Raw genomic sequence first — 27,850 nt, 5'->3', positions numbered from 1 at the left:
AAAGAGGTGCAAATTTCTGCAGGTATTTTCTTCCCATGGCCACTTTCATAGTAAAATTATACGAACTGTTTTGCTTTGAAAATTAGTGCAAAGTCTGCTGGTAAAAGTATCTGCAGATTTTGTCCCAAAGCGGATAGTCTTAAAATCCGGCTGTGAGGGATCAATTTTTAATTGGCCATGTGCGTAGAAATTGCCACTTATGCATGTGGCTGCGCGCTGCGTGCATTTTAAAAAGAGCTCAGCCATGCACGTAAGTGGCGATATGTGCATAAGTGCTGGGCCCTGACAAATAAGCGGGTCGGGGATGGCTGGTCCAGGGGGCAGAGCGGGGCTGGCCAGGACAGCGCCATTCATTCCTCTCCCGAAGCCTCGCACGTCAGCCGGCTGCCAGTTATTTCAGGCCAGGCCCTGAAATAACTTGAAGAATAAAAGGGAAAAAAAAAAAAAAAGGGGGGGGGGGATTTAGAGGGTGTGGAGGAGAGGGGAAGGGGAAGAAAGGTTAGGGTAGATTGTAGGAAAGTTCCTTCCAAGCCCGCTCCTAGAGACACTGAAGGGTAGATTTTAAAACACGCGCACATGGAAGCACCAATTTTATAACATGTGCGCGCATGTTTTAAAATCTGCCCTTCGTTGTCTTTTCTTGTGACTTAGCAGAATATCCCTTTGAAAATTTGAGGCCAGTGGAAACTGCAAGTAGTTTTGTACTCATATACTTTACAGCAGGCGCAAAAGTATATGCAGGGATTTCAAAATGAAATCCTTGTAGCATGGTGACTGGAACTATAGAATGAGACACCATGTAAGTGAGAGGTCTCATTTAGCTTGGACACCAGGACCTGGAATCAAGATTTCTGGCACTGTGGAATCACTGTTGAAAGAGGCCCTGGTTTGAGAGGAACTTGTATCATATGTTGTTAATAAAATAGTGTTTGTACCACAATCACTGAAGCCATTGCTGATGATACATGATAGAAGAGTGATCCTCAGAGAGCCATGGAGCTAAGTGTGAAAACTCCATGCACTTTGGATTTTACAGACTGCAACCTGCCCCTGCATTGGAAATGGTGGCTGCAGCAGTTTGAATTGTACGCAGACTTGACAAAGGCTGATGAACCAAAGAAGGTGAGGTTATTGTTCTATTTGATTGGTGAGGAAGAGAAGTGAGTGACACACTGAAGCTCACCCCCACATCCACCTGGAATGCAGTCCCAACAGCATTAGGATAATACTGTTCTCTACATTGCTATGAGATTGTAGAGAGGTTTAAATTATTTTTTTGCAAACTTTTTATTTATAAACCACAGTTTACATAAACCTTCCAGAAACAAAGAACTTGAAATTACAATCCCAGTATACAAAAAGTAATACAGTCATGCAGAGACAGTAAAGAGAAAAAGTCATAATTTGACTTTCCTCCAGACCCAGTATCGACGCCAAGAATTCTCAGACTTATCGAACTTCTTCTTTAATTCATTCCAGAATTGCAATTTCAGCAACTTGCCTATGCTAGAACTCCATCTGAGGGTGTGTTTTCCAGAACCAAGCAATTGTGGTTCTGGCTGCATAAATTGAGGGAGATGGTAATGTCCACTATAGAATGAGACACCACTGTACAAGAGGAAAATCTATAGAATCTCACTCTCCCAGCAAGCAAAAGAAGGGTGTAAGAATAAATATAATTCTGGTGATAGTTATATATTCATGCTTCTCAAGGCACCAAAAATCCAGAACTTAAACATTGCCACCACATATGAAAAAGTTCCCTCTAGCCCGCAGCCTCTCCAACAGAGAGGGCTGGAATGCTAAATCTAAAGTACCGATAAGTGTGATGAAGAATTTATATCATTAGTTCTTTCTGATGGTTACATATTATTTTTGAGAGACCAAAAGAAAGGTGAAGGAATAGATCCCTATGTCACAGCACTGGGCAAACTTGCCAGGACATGTCATTTTGGAAAGTTGATTGACTTTTTGATTCGAGACAGAGTTGTCTGTGTAACAGCAGATTGCCAGCTGAGAGAATGGCTCCTTCAAGAAGCAAATCACTCATTAGGCAAATGTTTAAATCTGGCTGAAGAAGCTGAAAATGCTATCGAGGACTCTGGGAGCTCATGAGATTGCTTTAGTACAAACAGTACAACTACAACAGAAAGAAAGCAAAGAGTCAGGATAGCAGGATTCTGGCCTTTAGTAAACTGTTTATATTGTGATTGCTGACACATACAAGCTAGAGAAAGATGCCCAGCATTTGGACAGTTATGTAAAAATGTGGGATACAAAACTATTTCAGTAGTATGGTGTCAGGCATCAACATTCGGTCTTCTCTATCATTCACCTTTAAGTAAAAACAAAGGTAACTTCAATGACTTGTAGGACACACCAATGCATGTTAACAATCATAGAAGTTTGGGTTATAGTAGTTGGTCTATTACAAACAATATGGTGAAAATAATCTGGTAAGCATGTGAATGGAGTGTGAGTGTTGTGTCATGTTGGATTTTAATGTTGAAGGTGTGTGGTTTAAATTTATGGGTGTTACACGCCCCTTCTGTGCCCAGCCCACACACGGGCCTGCTCACCTTGCTAGCTCCTCTGCAGGTCATGGGTCGGCCTTCCCAGCGGCAGCCACAAGCTCCTCCAGGCCTCGGCGTCCCGCGGCGGCAGTCGCCGGGCCTTCCACTACGCACCAGGCCTCGCGCCGGAGTTCGGCGTCTCCAGTGGCGTTGGCCATTACCCTACGCGCGTGCGGACCACCTGGCCTCTTGTAGGGCCAGGGGCGGGACCTAGCTCAGTGGCGTGCCCTGATTGAACGTTCAATATAAGGAAGTCCCTGTCTGCACTTTCTTCCCTTGGCAATCGGGTCGGCACTGCATGTGTACTAGTTTGCCTCCGCGTTCATAGTCTTGTTCCAGCCTTGTTTCAGCATCCTACTGTTCCAGCGTCTGTCTGTCCTGTCTTCCCAGGTAGTACCCTTGGACTGTCTCTCTGGTACTGACCTCAGCTTGCTCCTTGACCATTCTGTCTGCTGCCTGGATCCTGACCTCTGCCTGCCTTATGACCTCGTCTGACCCTCTGGAACCTGACCCCTGTCTCGTTGACTACTCCTTGGACTGATCCTCAGATTCTGACCTCAGCTGCCATTGACCATGTCTCCTGATTCTGGCTCTGGTTCCTTGGCTTGTCATCGCCTACACTGTGCTGGTCTTCCTTGCTCCACCAGACCTACAGCCTAGAGTCCAACTGCTCTCCCTTGCTGTTCGTGGGCACGCTTCTCTGTTACCTCTCCGGGAGACCCTGTGAGGCCACCTAAGTCCAAGTGGCCCGGGTCCCTACAGGCTCCACCCGGGGGGATCGCGGGCTTCTAGTGGGGAAGCTCATCCTAGCCTCTGTCTCCTCCAGTGCTCCGCCCCCTGGGGGCAGGTGCTTCCTGGTCCCTACCAGGGAGCCATTCTCCATTGCTGCAGGACAAGGGTCCACCTCCAAGCGCAACAATGGGTTGGTACTGTAGATGGTGAGATGCCCCCCTGATGAAGCCGATCATGGAGAAATAAGGGCCTCTTGTAGGGGTGATATTTGTGGCTGATTGAGCAGTCAAAACAAGTTAAACAGCCATGTGAGCTAACAGAAGAAAGAATTAAGAGAAGTGTGGGCACATTAACAGCTGTAAACAAGCTGTGGCTACACAATAGAGAAAAACGTGTTAAGATTTGAATAATATGTATTAATGTAAGAAGATGTTTTTTTTACATAGTAGCCACATTTATACACATTAAGGGTTGTATATATGTAGTACAGATACCACAGGGCTTTCAGACACTTATATGATACAATGCTAAGTTGTAATTGATGTGCAAGCTATGGAATGTCAGTTGTGTCCTATTCATCATTGTATATTTGTTTTTTAATGAGTGGATATGTATGAGAGAATGAGGGGAAAGGTTTTGTGATACATGACACATTTTTATTGGATTTTGATATAAATTTGACAATGAAGTTTGTAACCTCTCTTATGTAAGAACATAAGAACATGTCATACTGGGTCAGACCAAGGGTCCATCAAGCCCAGCATCCTGTTTCCAACAGTGGCCAATCCAGGCCATAAGAACCTGGCAAGTACCCAAAAACTAAGTCTATTTTATGTTACCGTTGCTAGTAATAGCGGTGGTTATTATCTAAGCCAACCTAATTAATAGCAGGTAATGGACTTCTCCCCCAAGAACTTATCCAATCCTTTTTTAAACACAGCTATACTAACTGCACTAACCATATCCTCTGGCAACAAATTCCAGAGTTTAATTGTGCGTTGAGTGAAAACGTCGAATCGTGTTGCCGTACGGCCGGCAACACGACCTCCTGCAGTCGAATTGTGTTGCCGTACGGCCGGCAACACGACCTCCTGCAGTCGAATCGTGTTGCCGTACGGCCGGCAACACGATTCGACTGCAGGAGGTCGTTCCGGACCCCCGCTGGACTTTTGGCAAGTCTTGTGGGGGTCAGGAGGTCCCCCCAAGCTGGCCAAAAGTCCCTGGGGGTCCAGCGGGGGTCCGGAACGACCTCCTACAGTCGAATCGTTTTTCCGTATGGAAAATGGCGCCGGCCATATGGCGTATGGCCGGCGCCATTTTCCATACAGAAAAACGATTCGCGGTAGGAGATCGTCCCGGACCCCCGCTGGACTTTTGGCAAGTCTTGTGGGGGTCAGGAGGCCCCCCCAAGCTGGCCAAAAGTCCCTGGGGGTCCAGCGGGGGTCCGGGAGCGATCTCCTACGCTCCTGACGTCGGGGGACAAAAAAAACGAAATGGCGCCGGCGCTACCTTTGACCTGTCATATGACAGGTCAAAGGTAGCGCCGGCGCCATTTCTACAACGCACGGAGGTCCGAGAGTAAAAGATCACACCGGGACCCTTCCTCTGGACCCCAGGTAATTTAAGGCATTTTGGGGGGGTTCGGGAGGGTGGGGGATTTATTTTAAAGGGTCGGGGTGGGTTTTAGGGTTGTTTTAGTGTGCCGGTTTTCCCGCCCTCCCCTTCCCCTCCCCCTTCCCCCGATTTACGATTTTTTAATGATAAATCGGGGGACTTGTTATTGTATCGCGGCTCTAACGATTTTTGACGATTTAAAATATATCGGACGATATTTTAAATCGTCAAAAAACGATTCACATCCCTAACTAATACTGCCCCCAGAGCTCTCTGTTGAGAGGGGAATGTCCATCCTAGCACCGCAGAGAGGGATGTCCATCCTAGTACCTTTAAAAGGGAGGGGCTATACCAAATTGATCCTCTCCTAATTATTCTCTAACTGTCCTATCTCTATGATGAAAACCCCAGGGCTCACTGGTAATGTAACTGTAGTGTCCATTACAAATAACACAAATGCTGCAATAAGCAAACTGTATACTGCTTATAAGTACTGGTTATAAGTTGATATAGCTTACATGCCACAATAAAACACAAATGCTGCAATATCCAAGCTGTGTGCTCCCTAAGAGTATTGCTCTTATTATAGGTCAAATCCCAATTCTAATTCCTGAGGAAGATTGCCAATCCAATTGATTTTCATATAATTTAAAATCCAGCTTTAATGCGTGGCAGCTTCTCTAGCTAGTTATGTAGCCTCACTCTCCAGTTGAGATAATTCCACAGCAACTCTCTGTAGTTCATCAGTAAGCTGGACTGCCCTTTCTGCTTTATCTGTTTTATAAAAATCTTCTTTTCTTCTTCATTCTACTCATCTCATGTCTGCAGGTCTCTGTGGAACTGGATCTTCAACATCTGCATATCTACCTCCAGGTGTAGCTTTGCATCCTCCATGACTTGAGGTTCATTCTACAGCATCTTCAGTTGATTCATCTCCTGAATTTAGACTTTGTAATTGTTGGCTTCTTCTTTAATTATCTTCTCCAACACAGCTCCTTCTTGCTCATCTTCTTTCTGCTGGGTCGCAGTGGTGTCCAAATGTTGAGATTACTTACCTGATAATCTCCTTTTCCTTAGTGTATGCAGATGGACTCAAAACAAGTGGGATATAGTGTGCTCGTGCTAGCAGTTGGAGACGGATCTGACGTCAGCACCGGTACATATACCCCCACAGGAAGTGTAGCAATTCAGTAATCTTCCTTGCAAAAGCTTTTATGGATATATGTGTGACTGACCGATCGTTTAAATGAACAGGATTACCCTGACCAATCGATGGTAGCTGGAGACCGCCAGTGTTCTTAACCGGAAGGCGTCGACACCCGGCAGGGTGGAAGCCCTATACAAGCAAACATGGCTTACCGTGAGTCGGCGAATCCCCATGTATACCGGCAGCCGGGCGGGATGCTGAGTCCATCTGCATACACTAAGGAAAAGGAGATTATCAGGTAAGTAATCTCAACATTTCCTAGCGTGTAGCAGATGGACTCAAAACAAGTGGGATGTACAAAAGCTACTCCCGGACTGGGCGGGAGGCTGCCCGAGGTCCGTTTAGGATTGCCCTCGCAAATGCTGTGTCCTCCCTGGCCTGAACTTCCAGACGGTAGAACCTGGAGAAGGTATGGAGGGAGGACCACGTTGCCGCTTTACATATCTCTGCAGGCGACAGCATCCTAGTTTCTGCCCAAGAGGCTGCTTGCGCTCTGGTAGAATGAGCCTTGACCTGTAGAGGTGGTGGTTTTCCCGCCTCTACGTAGGCCGCCTTGATGACCTCTTTGATCCAGCGGGTGATGGTTGGCCGTGAGGCCGCTTCTCCTTGCTTCTTCCAGCTGTGAAGGACGAACAGATGGTCCGTCTTTCGTACTGCTTCTGACATTTCCAAGTATCTGGCCTGTATTCTGCCGATGTCGAGATGATGCAGTATTCGACCTTCCTCTGACTTCTTCAAACCTTCCGTGGTTGGCAAGGATATGGTTTGGTTGAGGTGAAATTGGGAGACCACTTTGGGTAAGAAGGAAGGAACCGTGCGAAGATGGATAGCCTCTGGAGTGATTCTGAGGAATGGATCACGGCAGGACAGTGCTTGTAGCTCTGAGATGCGGTGTGCTGAACATACCGCCAGCAAGAACACCATCTTCAAGGTCAACAAATGGAGAGACAGGCCCCGAAGGGCTCTGAAGGCGGATCCCGCTAAAAATTCCAACACTAGGTTGAGGTTCCACAGGGGCACCGGCCACTTCAGTGGCGGGCGAATGTGTTTGACTCCTTTCAGGAAACGTGAAACGTCTGGGTGTGTGGCAATGCTGTTGCCGTCACTCCGGGGACCGTAGCAGGATAGCGCTGCCACTTGAACTTTGATGGAACTGAGGGACAGACCCTTCTGAAGTCCATCTTGCAGGAAATCCAAAATGATAGGGATCTTGGCGGCATGTGGATTGGTGCCGTGAGTTTCGCACCAGGCTTCAAATACTCTCCAGATCCTTATATATGTTAGTGATGTGGAGAACTTGCGTGCTCGGAGGAGGGTTTCTATTACCGGCCCCAAGTATCCTCGTGTCTTCAATCTAGCCCTCTCAAGGGCCAGACCATAAGAGAGAATTGAGCTGGATCCTCGTGGAGGATGGGACCTTGCCGCAGCAGGTCCCTGTGTGGAGGCAGGGGTAGTGGATCCCCTGCCAGTAGTCTTCTCATGTCTGCGTACCAGGATCTTCTTGGCCAGTCCGGTGCCACTAGAAGAACTAGGCCTCTGTGCCGCTGAATCTTGTGTAGAATGGCCCCCAGCAGGGGCCATGGAGGAAAGGCATATAGCAGGATCCCCTGAGGCCATGGCTGTACCAGGGCATCGATCCCCTGGGATAGAGGATCCCGCCTGCGGCTGAAATAACTGGGTACTTCAGCGTTGGACCTGTCCGCTAGTAGGTCCATGCCCGGCGTCCCCCACCGATCCACAATCATCTGGAAAGCTGAGGGCGACAGCTGCCATTCTCCTGGATGTAGGCTTTCTCTGCTGAGGAAGTCTGCCGCGGCGTTGTCCTTCCCGGCGATGTGGACGGCGGATATGTCCTGGAGATTTGCTTCCGCCCAAGTCATCAGGGGGGCTATTTCTAAGGATACCTGTTGGCTTCTGGTTCCGCCCTGATGGTTGATGTATGCCACCGTGGTGGCATTGTCTGACATCACTCTGACCGCTCTGTTGCGAAGTCTGTGGGCAAATCGTAGGCACGCTAGCCTGACTGCCCGTGCCTCTAGTCGGTTGATGTTCCACCCCGACTCTTCTCTGTTCCACCGCCTGCACGGTCTGGGGAAGGGGCGCTGGTTCCTCCCTGACCGGTCTTCTGGTAGACGGGGTAATGGAGAGGCGCCCCATTTATTGGCCAATTTCTCAAGGTCACTGCCGAACAGGAGGGATCCCTCAAAGGGCATTCTCGTGAGGCGCGTCTTGGAGGAGGAGTCGGCCGACCAATTACGTAGCCAGAGCTGTCTCCTGGCCGCCACTGAGGATGACACTCCCTTGGCTGCCGTACGGACTAGGTCGGAGGCTGCATCAGTGAGGAATGAGAGAGCTGATTCCATTTCTTCTCCCGGGGTTTTGCTCCTAGCCTGTGATAAACAGGAACGTGTCACCACGGTGCAGCAGGTCGCAATCCGTAGGGACATGGCTGCCACCTCAAAGGCTTGTTTCAGAATGGTGTCCATGCGCCGGTCATGTGTATCCTTGAGGGCTGTCCCCCCCTCCACTGGAATGGTGGTGTGCTTCACAATTGTGCTAACCATGGCGTCCTCCTGAGGGCTCGCCAGCTTCTCCTTGGTTGCCGGGTCTAAGGGATACATGCCAGCCAAGGCCCGACCCCCTTTGAATGAGGCCTCCGGCGTATTCCATTCCAGATCGATTAACTGCTGAGCTACTTGTAGGAGGGGAAAATGGTGAGACGTTTGGCGCAGGCCCTCCAAAAGGGGGTTCACTCTCGGTTCCTCTGGGGCAGCATGGCCCGGAAGAGCCAGTTCCGATAGGCATTGAGAGATCAGGCCTGGGAGATCCCCTCTCATGAAGAAGTGCCTCATGGTCCGATATGGTTCAACCCCCGAGGGAAGTTCTCGCTCCTCTGGGGACTCGTCGTCTTCCTCAGGGCAATCGGAATTCCCATAAGTGGGGGTCCCGAGTGGCGCGTGGCCGTGCCTAGGCCTTGAGGGTCCAGGGGCCGGGTCATCCAGTATGTATGGACCCGCTCGGGGAGCAGCCTGCATTGAGACAAAAGCATGAATCCCCTTGAATAATTCCACCTAGGAGAGCGAAGCAGGATCTGGTCTGAGGGGTACCAGGTCCCTCGGGGTCCCCGGCTGCCCACTACCGCCGGCTAGGTCTGGGGAGTTCCCTGAGGAACTGGCAAGTACGCTGGACTGAGACCGGTCCTGGCCTGGAACTCCCAGGGCCTCTTCACATTGGGCACATAGGGAGTCTGCTTCTTCGCTCTGTGCAGCTCTGAGGTTGCATGCTGAGCAGAGGCTCATGCCTGATGTTGGAGGGGCCAGCTCCGCTGATGCCTGGGCTGTCTTACGCTCCATGTGCGTCTAGGAACGGACGCCGTAACAGCGTGCGCCTAACAGCGTGCGCCTAACGCCGTGTGCCTAACAGCAGGCGCCTAATAACGTGCGGCTAACAAACCAGGCAAGAAAATGGCGACCTCCGTGGCGGATTGCCACCCAGGCAGACTCTGCAAAGCCTCACTTCCTCGGAGACCAAGTAAAGATGTATGCCTTACCTTGTCTTCGGCGCTTCCCGGTTGCGACCCGAGCGGTCTCCAGCTGCGGGGGGAGAAGGTAAGTACCGTCACAGCCGCGCTCGAGGAAGTGCACCCGCTGCCTCTGGGCCGCACCCGAACTCGTCTCGCTCGGAGGCCAAGTCCACGCCGGGACCGAGGCTGCCTCCATGCCCCCCCCGAGCCCTTCTCACTCGGGGGCTAGGTCCCTGCCGCGAGTCGGCCACCGGACCGAGGCACTCACCTCCGAGGGACCACGGAAATCGCCTCGGGAAACTCAACTGGGGGAGGGACAGACTGGTATCACCGCAGGAGTGCGGGGCTCGTCTTCAGGTAGGTGTCTTCTATGAATTTAGTCGTGTAGAATTTGGAAACACGCTCAGCGAGCATGAGGGAGCTCCAAACTGCTTTGGAGATGGAAATTACTGAATTGCTACACTTCCTGTGGGGGTATATGTACCCGTGCTGACGTCAGATCCTTCTCCAACTGCTAGCACGAGCACACTATATCCCACTTGTTTTGAGTCCATCTGCTACACGCTAGGAAAGTATCTTTTAGTTCTATCGTCACTGCCTCCAACTCCCTTGCTAACTGGTCAGTCTCTTCTATGAATTCTGCCTAAGCCTGCTTACTCTCCTGAAATTTAGCTTGGGATTCCTGCAAACTTAATTCGGCTTTCTTCCATTCCTCAGTCACCTTTTCTCAGATTGCTCTGTAGTTGACAAAAAACAAAATAACTGTCCACATCATATTTTTAACTTGCTCAGAGCTTCCTCTAATTGCAGTTCCAACTCCATCTTTACTAGGCCAGTTTCAGCAGTTGTTTGGCAAGGATCTCCATTTCAGATTCCTTTGCTTCATTTTTTCCTCCAGTTACCTCTTTCAGGTGCTGCCTTGTATCTGAAGCTTGTTTGGTTGAGGATAGTTTAGCTTCCCATACCTATTATTTGCCCTAGATTTCTTTTTCTTCTTTCCTCCTTTTGGGTCTAGATCTTTTTGTGTTTTTAACTTCCCCTCATCTATCTCTAGTTTGTCATTACCTTTTTATTTAACATCTGTGAGGTCTAACTTTGATATGCTATCATTGACTGACTCCTTCTGCTTGCTAAATGACACCCTGCAGCTGAGAAATTATACCAGCTACTTGTGGATAGACCCCAGTCACGATTCCATACGGCTTTTTCTTTCACGACCCTGAAGAGCTCCACCTGGTTATGAAGATCTGATGGCTGAGCCTCTACCGGTGCCAAGCGCCTCTGCACTCTTCTTGACCTCATGCTTGCAGTGGATAAGGGACCCCTCACTACAGGAGGGGGAGAGATAGAGTGTTGATATGAAAGCCCAGGAATAAGACCAGCTCTTCTGACCAGACTCATTGGCGCGTTTCAGTACCTTTGGTAGCTCCTGCATCTTCCATGCCCGTGATTGCTGTGCCCTATGAGACATTTAATCACAATTATAGCAATTTGCCATGTCATGGCTAGGGCCCAAACATCTGCAACATGAGCATTAGTGATGGACATATGGCTTCATCTTGGGCTCTTCTCTGGTATCTCAAACTGGCAAAAGACTTTTATAATTTATATATATACTCCATATATTTTTGGTAGCACTTAAAAATGCTGTAGAGGGGCTGCCAAGACAGCAATAAAATAGCATAAACAAGCTGCAATGAGGCAAATAAAGAATATAGAAAAAAATATAGAGACAGAGGATCACACATTTGTGAGAGAGCTCGGACAAAATCAGACTGAGGAGCTCACATGACAGCGCGCATGCAGGAACCAACATTCATGCTCATTAAACTTGCTACTGAGCTCAGAGAAATGGGTCTGTTCAGTACCATCGGAAGACATCACTCACATGTCGTGGGTAATTCAGCCCTGCTTATTGTTGGCCAAAAAACATACAGGAAGACGAGACTAGGAAAATGAGAAAAGTATAGAGGAAGGACTGAGAAGATAGTTAAATACTCTCAGAAGAAATACAGAGAAGTATGTGGGAAGGAATAGCAGCACAAAAGAGTAAAGCCAGAAGGAAAGCAGAATGAAAGAATAAATTCAAGTCAAAACGAAGGATATAAAATTGTTTAATTGCAAATTAATGTCAAATATACACATCTGCTTGCAAGTTTTCATTTCCAGATTGAAGGAAATGAATTTTGACAATGATATTTATATGTAAAAAAAACAAATATTAAGAGAGGGAGCACAAGTTAACTGTTTTCAACTTATCTGGACTTATCTGGCTAAGTGGCACTGCTTCAATATTCAGCCACATTCAGCAGCTGCCACTTATCTGGATAACTTTTTTATCTAGTTAAAAAGTTATCCAGATAAGTGAGGGGCAAAATAGGAGCATTCTGGGGCAGAGCTACTTAACCAGTCCACTAACAGCCTGATTTACCAAGGCTTTTCTCCCATTCTGTGTTTATTGGAAAAATGCTTAATAAATGAGGCCCTTAGTCGGATAAGTGCCAATATTCAGCCTTATCGGGCTAAGTTAGTCCTGCTATTCAGCTTTGCTAAGGTTAGCTGGATAATCTTATCCGGCTAACTATTAGATAGCTCAATATTACACCAGTGTGGCTGTGCTGCTGAATATTTCGGCACAGTTGGATAGCGGTTGCATATGTTCCCCACTGTAACTACACCCAGGGTACTGCAAAGCAAAAGGCTTTACAAAGCTTTACTCTCTGTGTAATGCTTAATAATTTAAAAAGACACATAGCAAACAGTAACAAGCACCCTCTGATAATTATGCAACTTACCAAATCATCAGAAACCCTGGAAACAGCTATGCTTGCAGCAGTGTTAAAAAATGTTTCTTATAGATTAACATCTGAATAGTTCATGCAGTATATGAATTCATTTCTGACACTGGAGTCAATATGGACCAATCACACTGAGTATGAAGCAACCTGGCTGCTCTTAAGATTTCAAGGAAATTTAGGGGTACTGTTTAAGGAGTTAAAATTTATTTGTATTATTCATTGTGTGTACTTATTGTTCTGCTGGTACAATTTTCCTTAAAATCAAATTAAATCAAGATAATGAAACAAGTGTTCCTTTTGATAGCAAATGCTGTGGAGGGTTTCTTGGGTATTGGTGATCTAGGTCTTCTAGCAGCCTGAACCAGAAGATTGAGGAGGTGGCACATAAGCAACTCTCTCCACAGCACTGGTATCATTTGTTTTGGAAGAGAAAGGGGACCTGCCTTGGAATGCAGGTTTTGGAATATGCCATTTATTTTTATATAATGGCCTCTCACTCCTGCTTTTTTTTCCTTGTGAATGATGGAGGAAGGGCTACTCTAATATTTTACTATGTGTTTGATTTCTTATACAAGGGAGACAGTAATACTGAGTACATGAAAAATGTGCAGCCTGGCAAGATTTGATGGGGGTCCTCTTAAATTAAACGATGGAGATCTGAAAATTTAAGGATGCTTTTAAATGCAGTTAGAGGAGCTCTGTGGAAGTTCCTGATCCTTGGACTGACAGTACTTCTGAAGTTGTCATCCAGAGCTGTTCCTTATCCTGTGAGCGGTGCTGACATTCTTGTATGACCACTGGCGAGAGTCTTTGCAGTGCAGAGTAATAGAAAAAAAACCCAAAAAACCATCCTCATTGGTAAAGCATATGTCTGGAATCATGATTTTTCTAAGCTAGTGTGCCAGCCAGCACACAACATGTACTATTTCATTGTTGGGTAAATCCATAACAGGTATCAGGACCAGAACAGGACCCTTCTCACCCAGGGCTTCCTCTAGGCATTCTCCTAGACCTGGAAAAAGAAGAGAGAGAATACTATGTAACTTCCAGTTCTGCTTCTCTATATTCTATACCAGGCATTTTCAACTTCTTTCATTAACCAGACTCCTTCCAAACAACCTGATCTTCTCATTCACATCTCATAGTCCCTCAGATACCCTCACTCACACCCCTCAGCACCTTTTGGTAGCCTGATTTACTCTTTCTCTCTCCCTCACATGACTCCATAACCTTTCAGATTCCTTCACTCATGCCCTCCCCCCTCCCCCCCCCAATTCACTGTCTTGTCCCTTTCACTCTTATCAGTGTGGTCACCAGAAGCAAAGGCAGAAGGGCCTGGGATGATAGCTTGATAAGCAAGAAGCCAACACACCCGGGAGTAGCAGAAGCAGTGAGGCTGACAGACTATCATCTGCTCACAAGTTTCATACTACTGCAAAATCAATTCCTCTGTGTGTCTGTTCTGTGCTCTGAAGTATCTGCTTCACTATCACCCCATTACCCTTCTGGTCCCAGCAATATAGGATGAGATCTAGGGGGAGGGGGAAGAAGAGGTGAGGGCCTGGACAAAAACACCCCTGCTGTTCTACATCTTAAGTGTGAAAAGAGGTTCCGGAACTGCATTCTTGGACATTCCCCCATAAATTAAGCCCTGGTAGGTAGTTCATAAAGGATACACACATCTAAAGTATAGCAAATAATGAAACGTTTGTAAAACTGCATAAAAACTGTACAAAATAAAAGAAAACATAAAATAGGACAGGGGTGGGGAAAACTAGGGAGAAAAACTATTTATTACAACATAAAAAGGACCAGAGAAGAAGAGAGGCTGGAAATTGCAGACTTAGGAGTCTGGGGTCTGTATGGTGGCAGTCTCAGTGTGAGGATTTGCACTGCCATGGTGAGATGCCGTAGTGTCTCATTCTGACAGTCCAACATACCGAGCAGGCTCCCAGGGGCAACTTGGATCCCCCTCAACTCCTCCACCATCATATGAATCCCTTCACCAAAAAGGCGCTGAGGCGCAGGCTTATCACCTGGAGCAAGTACTTCAGATAATGAGCCTGGTTCAGCACCCAGGGCAGCTGATGTTGGTGGTAGAGGTAGAGTGGGATCTTAGCTTCCCTTGGTCAGCAATGCTGTCAAGTCTGAGTCCCAGCATTCTTATATCCCTGGACCAAAGGGGAAGGAGGCCCTGACTAGATGGGGGTGAGCAAGCTCTTTGGGCCTGGGGCCCTCTGGTTAGGAGCAAAGGGGCTGGACTTCCACTGATAGATCCCTTGGTGGTGGATAGGGGAGGGCAGGAGCATCATGCTCCTCCCCAGTGGTGGCAACTGCCACAGTAGGATCAGGGGCTGGGACCAATATCAGTTCAAACATTTGAGTTCCCCTGTTTCACTTTAATCTTGAAATGAGAAATTTATGTTTATTAGCATTGAAGAAAAACTTCTGAAGAAAAATATTTGTGTATTGTTGGACCGATGATTATAGCGGCATGTATGTTCAAATAGTTTTATCATGACTTTGTAGCTTTAACATCTCTTGACAAATGTCAGAAAAAAATGTATAAGAATGTGTTTGCGCAGCTACATTAAGATTGTACTCTGTACTGAGTCTATCAGATTGGAACAAATAAGGCAATGATAGGGTCATAGGAAAAAAATATATTTGCAGCTCAGGAATAAAAACAATATCCTGAAAAGCAGCATAATCAAACAAAGTTGAACTGGAATTACAGTACAAACATCATACCCCTCCTCCCCACCAGTAACATCCCCAAGTATTTTCATATTTGTCTAGAATTCTTTTTTTAAGGCCAGCTGTTAGCTTCTCCAATATTGGCCATTGGTGGAGACAAGTTGCCATTTCTGCCACTTGTCTCCACCAGACTTCTATCTGAGGTATCATCTTCCAGAAACAAGCAACTAATTGGATGCAACAATAGTCTCTTCTGAGTAGAAAGGAGATCAAAAGAGTCACAGTTTCCCGGTAAACAAAATGGAGAAAGAGTGAAAGCAGCATCCCTAAAAGCTGTACTTTAATGTTTAACAAGATACCCAAAATCTTGAAAATTGGAGAAATTACTTACCTGATAATTTTGTTTTCCTTAGTGTAGACAGATGGACTCAGGACCAATGGGTATAGTGTACTCCTGATAGCAGTTGGAGACGGATCAGATTTCAATCTGACGTCAGCCCTAGTACATATGCAGGAAGTGCAGCACTTCAGTATTCTCCTCGAAAAGCAATTGTGGATATATGTAGGACTGAATAATTTGAATAACTTGATTAACTTTATAACTTGGTTAACTTAATTAATTTGAACTGGTTGAATTGGTTATAGCTGGAGACCACCAGTGCCACCAACCGAGAAGCGTCGACACCTGGTAGGATGGGTGTTCTAGTTGGAGAAAGGCATGGCTTACCCATGAATCATTCACTGTCGTTGATGTCACTCGAGGATTCCATGAATAACGGCAGCCGTAGGTGGGATGCTGAGTCCATCTGTCTACACTAAGGAAAACGAAATTATCAGGTAAGTAATTTCTCCATTTCCTAGCGTGTAGCAGATGGACTCAGGACCAATGGGATGTAATAAAGCTACTCCCGAAACGGGTGGGAGGCTGCTCGTGACCCACGTAGTACTGCCCTTGCAAATGCTTTGTCCTTTCAAGCCTGAACATCCAGGCGGTAAAACCTGGAGAAGGTGTGGATGGAGGACCATGTCGCTGCCTGACAGATCTCAGTGGGTAACAGCATCTTGGTTTCCGCCCAGGACACTGCCTGGGCTCTAATAGAATGGGCCTTGACCTGTAAAGGTGGTGGCTTGCCTGCTTCTGCTTAGGCCTCCTTGATGGCTTCTTTGATCCAGCGGGCTATGGTTGCTTGCGAGGCCGCTTCCCCTTGCTTCTTCCCGCTGTGAAGGACGAATAGATGGTCCGTCTTTGGTACGGATTCCGACCTTTCCAGGTATCGGACTAGTAGTCTGCCGATGTTGAGATGGCGTAGACTTCGAGCCTCTTCCGAATTCTTATGCTCATCTGGCAATGGTAGCGAGATGGTTTGGTTGAGATGGAAGTGAGACACCACTTTTGGGAGGAACGACGGAACTGTGCGTAACTGGATGGTTCCTGGGGTGAGCTGAGGAAAGGCTTCTGGCAGGACAGTGCTTGTAGTTCAGATATACGACGGGCCGAACTGCCAGCAGGAAGGCTGTCTTCAATGTTAATAGTTGGAGAGACAGGCCGCGGAGAGGTCTGAAGGAGGTTCCTGCTAGGAAATCTCCCGCTTACTGTGCCGGGCGCACAACTCGATCTGTGCGCACAACAGCGCACACATCTCCTGAACGTGCAACAAACCTACGCGCACAACTCCGTCACACTGGAGCGCACAACTGTATTTTACGCGCACAAGCCATGGCACCACCGGAAAAGAAACTCAAGGCTCAGGGCCTTTGCTCAGCATGCCACATTAGAGCTGCACAGCATGAGGAGGCCATGGCCCTGTGTATACAGTGCGAAGAAGCCCTAGGGGATTCAACTCATGGCCCTCCCCAGCCGATACTGGGTTCCAGCCTCTCGGACAGTACACCAGACCTAGCATTGCACAGTGTGACCTCCCCTCAAACAGGGCTCACCAGGGACACGATGCCCCTTAGTCTAGACCCAACATCTATCTCCTGGGTGGAATTCTTCAAAGGTCTGCATATCTTCGTCCACATGCAACTGAGGCCTCCTATAATACAGCCACAAGCTCCGCCAGAGGACCTCAACATCACGGGACCCTCTATGCCCAGGGAAGTGATCCCACCATCCAGAAGCCCCACCTTTGGGGACACAGACAATTCGGATGAGGATTCAGAACCCCTGGAGGAAGGGGAACTCCCTCCGGGGACCGAGCCCCACCGAACCATGAGACGCTTCTTCACCAAGGACGAGCTTCCAGACCTGGTCACACATAGCTTAAAAGAGCTTGCTATCCCGGGCACAAGTGCCTCAGGGGAACCTAAGACGAACCCCCTACTAGAGGGACTCCGTCAGACCTCCCGTTATTTCCCACTATTACAAGCCGTCCAGCAACTAATTGACCTGGAATGGGATGCCCCGGAAACTATGTTCAAAGGGGGGCATGCTCTGGCAGCCATGTACCCTCTGGACCCAGATGCCAAAGATCTCCTGGCATGTCCAAAAGTGGATGCCATGGTCTGCGTGGTCTCGAAGCGCACTGCTATCCCAGTGGAGGGAGGAGCAGCACTCAAGGATGCTCAAGACAGACGTCTGGAATCTATCCTCAAACAGTCCTTTGATGTCTCCGCTATGTCTTTACAGATCGCGGCCTGCTGTGCTGTGATGACACACGCCTGCTTATCACAGACCAGGAACAACACTCCTGGGGAGGCCCTGGAACAAGCAGTATCATTCCTCGCAGACGCCTCTTCTGATCTGGTGCGCACCACAGCTAGAGGAGTGTCATCCGCCGTGGCAGCCAGAAGACAACTCTGGCTCCAAAACTGGTCGGCCAACGTATCCTCCAAAACGAGACTCACAAGGATGCCTTTCAAGGGAACACTCCTGTTTGGAAGCGAACTAGAGATACTAGCCAACAAATGGGGCAAGTCCCCACTGCCACGGCTACCGGAGGATAGGAATAAGAGAAACCAGCGATCCTTCCCCCGAACTTCCAGGGGCAGAGGATCACAATGCTTCAACCCATATAGAAGCACATATCAAGCGGCCTGCCCCGCCCCGCAGGCCGAAGCCAGTCCTTTCAGAACAAGCACAACAAAAGGGGAGCCAGCTCGGGCCCAGGCCCCAGCCACACCCCACAATGAAAATCAGCCGACCCGTCCAAAGGAAGAAGCCATAGGGGGAAGACTTGCCCTATTCTACCAAAGATGGGTCGAGATAACTTCGGACAAGTGGGTCCTATCCATCATTCGAGAGGGATATTACCTGGATTTCCACCACCTCCCTCCGGACAAGTTTGTGGAATTCCCCTGCCATGACCCTTCCAAGAGGATGGCAGTGGAAGCTACACTCTGTACCTATCTACAATAAATTCCTGGCTTGACCACAACCATTTAAAGCTGAACCCATCTAAAACTGTACTTACACACCTTTCATCTATTATCAGTTCTTCCACAGGACCCCCCCTCTCATTTAAATTTCAAGGGAATTTCTATCCCAATTGGTACCTATACTAATAGTTTGGGAGTCATAATTCAGATCTCACAATGTCTAATCATATTTCCAACATTACAAAAAAATCTTTTTTCAAATTACATCTATTGAAAAGAATTCGACCATTCCTTTTTCTTCAGGATTTTCATACAGTTCTACAGTCTTTGATATTTTCAGGTCTGGACTATTGCAATGCATTACACCTAGGTTTACCCGACTCTGCCATCTATCCATTACAATTAATACAAAATTCAGCCACTCGTATTCTCTCAGGCACTTCCTGCATAAATCATATTACCCCAGTTTTATTCTCCTTTCATTGGTTACCGGGTAAATACAGAATTCAATATAAAGTACTGACTATTATTCATGCTCTTATCTATAATGCAACATCAACATGGCTCTGCACTAATCTTCGTATTTATAAACCTGCTAGACAACTTAGATCTATCTCAAAAAATCTCTTAGATATACCTACTAACAAGTTGGCCAGACTTGAACTAACCAGAAAAAGGGCTTTTTCAGTAGCGGGCCCTATTCTATGGAATTCATTTCCTGACCCTCTTTGTCTTATATCTTCCATACAACAATTTAAGAAAACATTAAAAACTTACCTATTTAGGAAAGCTTATAGTACACTGATCAATTCTCAAACTTAGAACACCCATAATTGCATTTTCACTTCTCTCATTACTTAGTTTCATTACACAAACCAAAACTTTATGAAAGCGCCTTGTATGTTCTATTAGCATTTGGTCTAATTTTATGTATTTTTTGTGCTTATTTAATTTAATTTAATTTTTTATTTTATTTTTAGTCTTTTATGTATGTTTATTGTTAACCACTTTGATTAATCCTCAACCTGGTCCTAGATTTCCTAGCCTCTGTGCGCACGGATTGGGGCAGCGAACAGATCAAAATGGTGATGGTGACCATGCGGGCAATATGGCGACCACCTTGGAGGGTCTCCACGTGGAAGGACCCTCGGATCTAACCGGGGTCTAGCCCTGCTAGGGCAGATCAACCCGGTGGCACTGGTCCCGGCTGGTGTCCTGTGCGACTCCTCGAGCTTCGGGGGCCGGAGACTTTTAATTAGATTTCTACCTTACCTTGTCTCAGTGCTTCCTGGTCTCGTTCCGGGCGGTCTCCAGCTGCGGGGAAAGAGGGAAAATACCTTCACCGCCGCGCTTGAGGTTGTACCTGATGGCTCTCAGCCTCACCTGATGTCGGGGGCTAGGTCCCCGCTGAGGATCGGCCGCCGGACCGAGACTTATCTCCGAGGGATCGCGGAAATCACCTCGGGAATTCTCAACTGGGGGAGGGATCCAATGGGTGTCACTGCAGGAGAGCGGGGCTTGTCTGTAGAGGTAAGATTTCTTATTCTTTTGGTTTTCTTTGGTGAAATTACTCTAACGCTGTGCGAGCGTGCATAGAGTCCCTAACTGCTATGGAGACGGAAAATACTGAAGAGCTGCACTTCCTGCAGGGGTATATGTACTAGGGCTGAAGTCAGATTGAAATCTGATCCGTCTCCAACTGCTATCAGGCATACACTATACCCATTGGTCCTGAGTCCATCTGTCCACGCTAGGAAAATCTACATTGCCACCATATAAGGACGCATGATGCCACTGACCCGTACCCAATCTTGTCAACAGCTACTAAACCTGAAGTGCTAGGCCAGGAACTATATGTTCATGCAAAATACACATCAATTCCTTCTGGCGACTGCAAATTGATACCTTGTGAGTTCCCAAAGTCCCTCACAGTCTTCCTGTTCTAGACTGAGTTGGAGGTACCTGTTCCACAAGCTACTACTACTATTACTTAACATTTCTATAGCGCTACATGATATATGCAGCCCCTGCTCATTAGAGCTTACAGTCTAATAAGACAAACATACAGGACAAGAGACTAGGTTAAAAAAAAAAAGTTAGTCAAGACTAAAAGCAGACATTCAGGCATAAGATTTAAAAGTGTTTTCAAAAAGGTGGGCCTTTAGATGGGATTTTAAATATGATAAAAGAGGGGAGCATGATGCACCAGTTCAGGAAGACTATTACAAGCACACGTCACAGATAATAGGGAAAGAAGCTGTGTCACACCCAACCACCAAGGAGATTAAATTCTGATAACAATTAGATACAAATTTCCTTCTGGATATAAAGGAATATGCTGCAAACAATATGAAACCTCTGAGTTCTTCCTCATTTTGGGTGTTTCAGTAAAACCTTTCTCAATTGCCAATTAAGATAAGTGTGAATGGGGTGGTAAACTATAATTAGCCCTTAATTCTGAAAAACAACTAAGGGCGTGTCCTTCCCACATTTGTTTCACAAAACGGAGACCTTTATCCCACCATAAATGTGCATCAGGGAGAAAGTTATTGGAGACAAATGGGGGTTTTCACTTGAAGGGGAAAGGGCGTCGAGATATTCCGGTTCAATTTTCAAAAGCCTGCATTCCTTCATCCATATATTTATTGTGTGTGCAACAATGGGATGCAATTTGCAAATTCTCCAAATCCCTCTTTCCCATCCACTCCCTCGAAGAGAACATAACAATGCAGCTAGATTATAACTTTTGCCCCTGTCCTCTTAACACAGGACAAGGAGGGTGAAACTGGCATCCAATCTGGCTGTAAAATAGTATATTTTAAAATTGGGATAAGCCATCCCTCCATTTCTTTAAGTTTCAGAGAGTTGAAAGCCTAATCAGAGGAGTTTTGTTATTCCATCCATAAAAAGCTAGAACATTTGCTATATAAAGGGCATGCATGCAAAGCAGCTCATAAATATCTAATTTCATGCAAAGAAAATAACATGGCTTGACTCAAATAATGCAAGCTATTTTCTGGAAAGTTAGCTATAACTCAGGAGTTATAGCTAGCTTTCTCCAGGAACATTGGGATACTAACACGTCTCGCAACCAGCATGAAATTTAGAAGGCCAAAAGTACCCCCCTCCCACTGTGTCATCGGTCCCCTGGAGGCTCTGGTAAGATCTCTGCCTATCCCTGTCACCAAAAGTTAGAAAATAGAATTTACAGTTGCATGGCAATGCCCTGCCCCTCTATCCAAGCCCCACCTTTTTCAAGAAAATTCAACGTCAGTTCCAAAATCCTTCCCCATAGAAAGCAGTCCCTCCCACCCCTACTTGGCCATCACGTGAGGGGGAAAAGATTGGACAGTGCCATTTTGAAAGATGGTGGCGGCTGGACTGAAGCCTAGGAGGCACTCTATGCCCCACTAGACTACCAGGGAACCACTCAGACTACTAGGTATGGCCAAGGGATAAGTGGGCTAGGGTGGGTAGGGTCCAGGAGGGTTTGGAACCATGAGGACCAGTTTGGATTGGAGGGTTGACTTTTGTTGACCGGGGAGGTTTGGGAGGGGGTGGGGATATCACTGCATAACTTGGACAAATATTTATTTACCTTCTTTTTTTTTACCTGCTGGTCCACTTTGAGGATTGATAGTGCATAGGGCAGGGGTTTCTCAAGATTTCCAGGGGGTTTCTTACACATTGAGAGCAGGGGGTACTTTAAGGCCATTGCTAGCCCTTTAAGAAGATAGTAGCCCACTAGCCCTGCACAAAGTGGGCTGCCATCCCACAATTTTTTCCCTTTTCACTGCAGTATTTTTTCCTGTGCAATTTTTTCATGGAAAAATACACTGTGGGAAGCTGCCATGCTGGTTAACTGTGGAGGGGAAAATACTGCAGGAATGCCCCTTGTGGTGTTTTTTTTTATAGTCGGCAGTATTTTTCACCTCTTGCAGTAAAATACCATGGCATTATCCCCAAGTCCCAAAGGATATTACTTGGTAAATGCTGAAATAAATATAGTAAACAAGGGAGAACCAACATCTTTAAAATCCCTATTCAGTCCACTCAAGATACTGGGAGATGAGACCAATTACTTAAATTTTTTCTAAACTGAGAAATCACTGGGGGAAAATTAACCTGAAAAAAAGTCATTCTAAGAAGGATCCACATTTAACCCTAAATATTTAAATCTCTTCTTGGCAACTTTAAACTCGGAAAGGCACTGGGGAATTTGTGTGTAAGGACCCACTAGGAATATATCAGATTAGACAAATTAACTTTATATCCAGACACCAAACTATATTGGGAAATAATGGAAAGAAAAACCATAAGATAAAGCAGCGTATCATCCACATACAATGAAATCTTACTGGAACTCTACTGTATGATGAAAAAACTTTTATTGCAGGGGATTATCCTACCATATGAGCAAATAACTCCACAGCCAGACTGAATAGAAGAGAAAATATTGGTAACCCTGACAGGTGCTGCTTTAATCTGACAGTGAGAAGATACCTGTCCACTGACCACTATCTGGGCCCTAGCATTCCCATACATTGCCTCTATGTAAGTTATAAAGTCCACTGGTATTACATATTTATGTAGGATTGTGATAAGAAAAGACCTAGGTAATCTATCAGAGGCTTTGTCTGCATCTAGCAATATCACCAGGCAAGAAATGCGATACACTTGTGCCAAATGAATGATATTAAACCTGCTTTTAATAAATCCCATCTGGTCTGGATGAACCAGATATGGCAGATATGGAGAATTTTCACTGAGATTTTTATGTCTGAATTGATAATAAAAATAGGATAATATGGCCAAATTTTCAAAGGTTCATAAGGACATAGGAAATTGCCATGCTGGGTCAGACCAGGGGTCCATCAAGCCCAGCATCCTGTTTCCAACAGAGGCCAAACCAGGCCACAAGAACCTAGCAATTACCCAAACACTAAGAAGATCCCATACCACTGATGCAATTAATAGCAGTGGCTATTCCTTAAGTAAACTTAATAGCCATTAATGGACGTCTCCTCCAAGAACTTATCCAAACCTTTTTTGAACCCAGCTACACTAACTGCACTAACCACATCCTCTGGCAACAAGTTCCAGAGCTTTATTGTGCGTTGAGTGAAAAAGAATTTTCTCTGATTAGTCTTAAATGTGCTACTTGCTAACTTCATGGAGTGCCCCCTAGTCCTTCTATTATTCGAAAGTATAAATAACCGATTCACATCTACTCGTTCAAGACCTCTCATGATCTTAAAGACCTCTATCATATCCCCCCTCAGCCGTCTCTTCTCCAAGCTGAACAGCCCTATCCTCTTCAGCCTTTCCTCATAGGGGAGCTGTTCCATCCCCTTCATCATTTTGGTTGCCCTTCTTTGTACCTTATCCATCGCAACTATATCTTTTTTGAGATGCGGCGACCAGAATTGTACCCAGTATTTCAGGTGCGGTCTTTCTCTTTTTTAAGAAAAATTGATATTATAGCATCTGATAAAAACCGACTGGACAAATCAGACTTTTGCAAATGATGGAAAAGCTCAACCAGGATAGGTTATCTTTTTTTATTTCTTCACACTTCAGTAGTTGCATGGAGATAGGACTGATTTAAGATTAATAGTGATATTATATATAATGTTTTGTGTTATTCTTTGGGTGTATTGGGGTAATATCCAGTCACTGGCTGGATAAACTTATCCTGCTGACTTTTCAGAAATATTCAGTGCTGCAATCACACTATTGAATATAGCCAGATAACTTTATCTAACTAATTATAGGACTATTTTTTGGCATGCTCAGAGTTAGCCGGATAAGTTATCCAGCTAACTAAACTCTGCCCTGGAACTCTCCTATCTTATTTGGCTAAATTTTAAATGGATAATGAATTTTCCATCTATAATTTAGCTGGATAAGTGCCCAAAATATTCAAAAGTTGGAATTTAGCTGGATAAGTTCCGAATTATTCAGCTAAATGCCTCTGAATATTGACCTCATTGTTCTTTTTATCTACACAACAATTTTCAATAAAAATTAATATTAAAAAATAATTTATTGTATTTCAAGTAAAATAGCCGGATGAGTCTGATGGGAGCTGTTATTATTTATTTATATGCTACTTTTTGCCACTTTAGATGCAGTGGTTAGGAGTCTGTACAGTAAGATGTTTGTTGAATAGGCCACTTGACATTAGATAGCAGATAGATAGCGGATGGTACGGGATATAATATTATTTTAAAACAAAGACAATAAAAATAGAGTGCCATTTTAGCTTGCACATTAAAATTAGTGCCCCTACACCTAAAAACCTTCTTATACTAAATACCCATTTCCTGGATGCAAAACACCAACATGTAGAATATTTTTTTATTTCTAAATATGCATTCAGAACAAACTCTCTCATAAGATGTAGCACTTTGTAGCACTATCGGCCGGATTTAAAAACCCTGGTGCGCGTAAATCCTGGGGTTTACGCTCGTGGCCGGGCCTTACAAGCGCCGGGCCAATTTTCAAATGGGCCTGGCCACGTGTGTAAACCTCAGGATGCGAGTAAGTGGTGGGGCCTTAAAAGGGGACGGCCCGGGAAAGCGCCATGCCTCACTCTGCCAGCGTGCGCAAGTTACTTCAGGTCGGGCCCTGAAGTAACTTGCAAAACAAAAGGTAAAAAAAAAAAAAAAAAGGGTTTTAGAGGGTGGGGAGGAGAGGGGAAGGGAGGTTAGGGTAGGGGGTAAGAAAGTTCCCTCCCAATCCACTCCAATCCGCGCACGTGTATTTTTTTTTTTAAATCTAGCCTGATATATATAGGGGCAGATATTAAAAGCTACGTGCGGCGTATATTTGTGCGCACAACCCGGCAAGCAGAAATCTACGCCCGATTTTATAACGTGCGCGAGCAAGTTATAAAATCCGGGGTTGGCGCGTGCAAGGGGGTGCACACTTATGCACCTTGTGCGCGCCGAGCCCTAGGGGAGCCCCAATGGCTTTCCCCGTTCCCTCTGAGGCTGCTCCGAAATCGGAGGGAACTTTCCTTCCGCCCCCCCCCCGCACCTTCCCCTATCTAACCTGCCCCCCAGCCCTACCTAAATCCCCCCCTACCTTTGTTTTTGCTCACACCAGCCAAGTGCCAGTGCACGATTCCCCGGCATGGCCGATGTGCTGGAGGCCTCGGTCCCGCCCACTCCCCGCCCTTTTTTTCAAGCCCCGGGACATGCGTACGTCGCTGGGCCTATACAAAATAAGCTCGGCGCACGCAGGAGCGGGTTTAAAAGGGTTATGCTCGTATATTACAAGTGTAACTCTTTTAAAATCCACCCCATAGTGTTCTTTAGTAAGACCCTTAATTGGTCCTGGAGAAAACTAGCTTTTTTTGTTTTACAGGCTCTGATCTTTTATAAACCCAACCTAAGAATTATCCAAACTTGATGCTTTACATGAGCTTTCAAAACCAAACATCTTCAAATGAATTAAATATAACAAGTTTAGATAATTCTCATGTTGATATGCTAACGCATCACAGCATACCAAATATCCAGTTCATTGCAATGTGTGTCACAGGACCAGTTCTTGGTTACTGAAGTGACATGTTTTGCTAACAGCAAGCAGCAATTGTGAGAGAGAAGGTAGCTAGAGGAAAGACATGTATTGAAAATTATCTGAATCCTTCAATCTGCTTAGCCATTTCATAAGTTATCTGCAGGAAAAATATGTGCTGTCCATGGTTACAGAATAAACACACAGAAAAACTTGAGAGAAATACTGTAAGTACCACCAGCCATAGCATCCCTCCCCCATCCCATCTTCCTTCTGGCTGAAAGATACTGTTACATCATCCACGACAGCTCTGGAAATCCCAATGCTAATAAGGCTGCAATGTTGAGCAGTATGGATTTGCGGCTTCTGCGTATGGATGAAAAAGAGGTACCTCAAAGGGATCAGGTTCCTAACAATGACTAAGAGTCCCAGTCCCAAAAGAGATGGCCTGTGTGCAGAGCACTTAACCCTTCGACCAGTGCCAACATGGCTATTCACAAATTATTGATGTCCCTAAATCCCTGGCAGATTGCAGACAGCTCTCAGCTCCCTCTTGAATCGAAAGCATATGGTGACTAATGGGATGGATTTAAAGGAGAAAGACACACACACACACAGGCTCTCACACGGATGCATAAAGCCACAGAAACCAGAGAAGGTGATTGAACTGAACTGAACACTGTTAAATACATGATTAGCTTCTTGTTCAGGATCCTTTCCATTGATCCAAATCTGTTTTCCAAGCATATTTTAATTAAAATTGTCTGGTACAAGAGTGCTTCCTAAATGGCCTGGCTGTTCAATGAGTACCCGTGGGCCTAATATCAGCACTGAAGGGAAAGACAGACACTTTTACAAATGACCCCATCCTACTGTTGGATCCCAGAGGTTTGCATGACTAGAAGGGGAACAGGATATTTAGAGTAACATTTTTCTTTTAAAACTACCAGGAAACAAAAGTGTTATATCCTACGCTATCTGGTAGTTGTTTATATTGTTACACTTTAGTGCTGCAACTGCCATTTGCCTCAAAGCAGTGTTTGTGTCAGGTGGGCTGTTTGCACTTTCATGCTCTACAGTCCCTCCAACCTGGGGCCTATCTTCATACCTTTCTCTCCAATGGTGCTCAAGGGTAATGGGGTGGTGAAGGCTTGGTGGGGGCTCCCAGGCACACTGCAGCTTTATCGGCGGCAGGAGCTCCTAGGCAAGTGGTGGTGCAAAGAACTGTGCTATCTCCTGTGTCCTGCAGCATGAAGATTAAAGCAGAAGGGCACTGGTGGTGGAGGAGGGGGCACCAGCACGGCCACACTCAATGTTACTCACATACCACCGGGGGTACGCATACCGTGGATCGAGAAACTCTGCTCTGAAACATTTCAGATGCTGGGCTGATTCCAGTCTGCAAATGCCATCTGTAGCATTGCAAAGATGGTGAGCTTACTGGACAATTCATCCAGTTTTGTGTGTCAAAATATATTCTTCACATCACAAACTGTTAACATCCTAGCCCTCGAGATTAGGCACGATATTTTTACTTGTGGGCAAAGCGTAATGGCAGCTTTTCAGTGCTGTATTTAGTGGCTTTGGAACAATGCAAATCCTTTGCTACCATCATACTGCTTATCCAAACTGCATTGTCATACACTGGCACTGTGATGCTTCTTTGTTGGAGACTTTTTTTTTTTTATCTTCCCATTGTATCCCACCTATCCAAAAATGTAACATCCAAATACAATACACACACACATACACACATATATACATATATATATACACACACATATACTACATTAAACCTATATATATCACAGCACATACATTTATAGACATTTATTATTTTGTAAACTGGATCCCTGAGGACCAC

The 27,850-nt window shown here is 45.9% G+C and overlaps 1 protein-coding gene across 2 annotated transcripts in view; it reads right to left on the bottom strand.

Annotated features, from left to right (window-relative positions):
• Positions 1 to 11,753: 11,753 nt before the first annotated feature.
• Positions 11,754 to 27,850, bottom strand: part of DPH6 (diphthamine biosynthesis 6) — an 844,298-nt gene continuing 828,201 nt past the window's right edge. For both annotated transcript variants that reach the window (XM_029600211.1, XM_029600210.1), the window contains one exon: positions 11,754 to 13,459. In XM_029600211.1, coding sequence (XP_029456071.1) covers positions 13,341 to 13,459 — 119 coding nt within the window. In that variant the 3' untranslated portion in view covers positions 11,754 to 13,340. The remainder of the gene's footprint in view (positions 13,460 to 27,850) is intronic.

The sequence above is a fragment of the Rhinatrema bivittatum genome, chromosome 4 (assembly GCF_901001135.1).
Source record: "Rhinatrema bivittatum chromosome 4, aRhiBiv1.1, whole genome shotgun sequence".
NCBI lineage: Eukaryota > Metazoa > Chordata > Amphibia > Gymnophiona > Rhinatrematidae > Rhinatrema > Rhinatrema bivittatum.
This window is presented reverse-complemented; position numbering and strand designations above follow the sequence as displayed.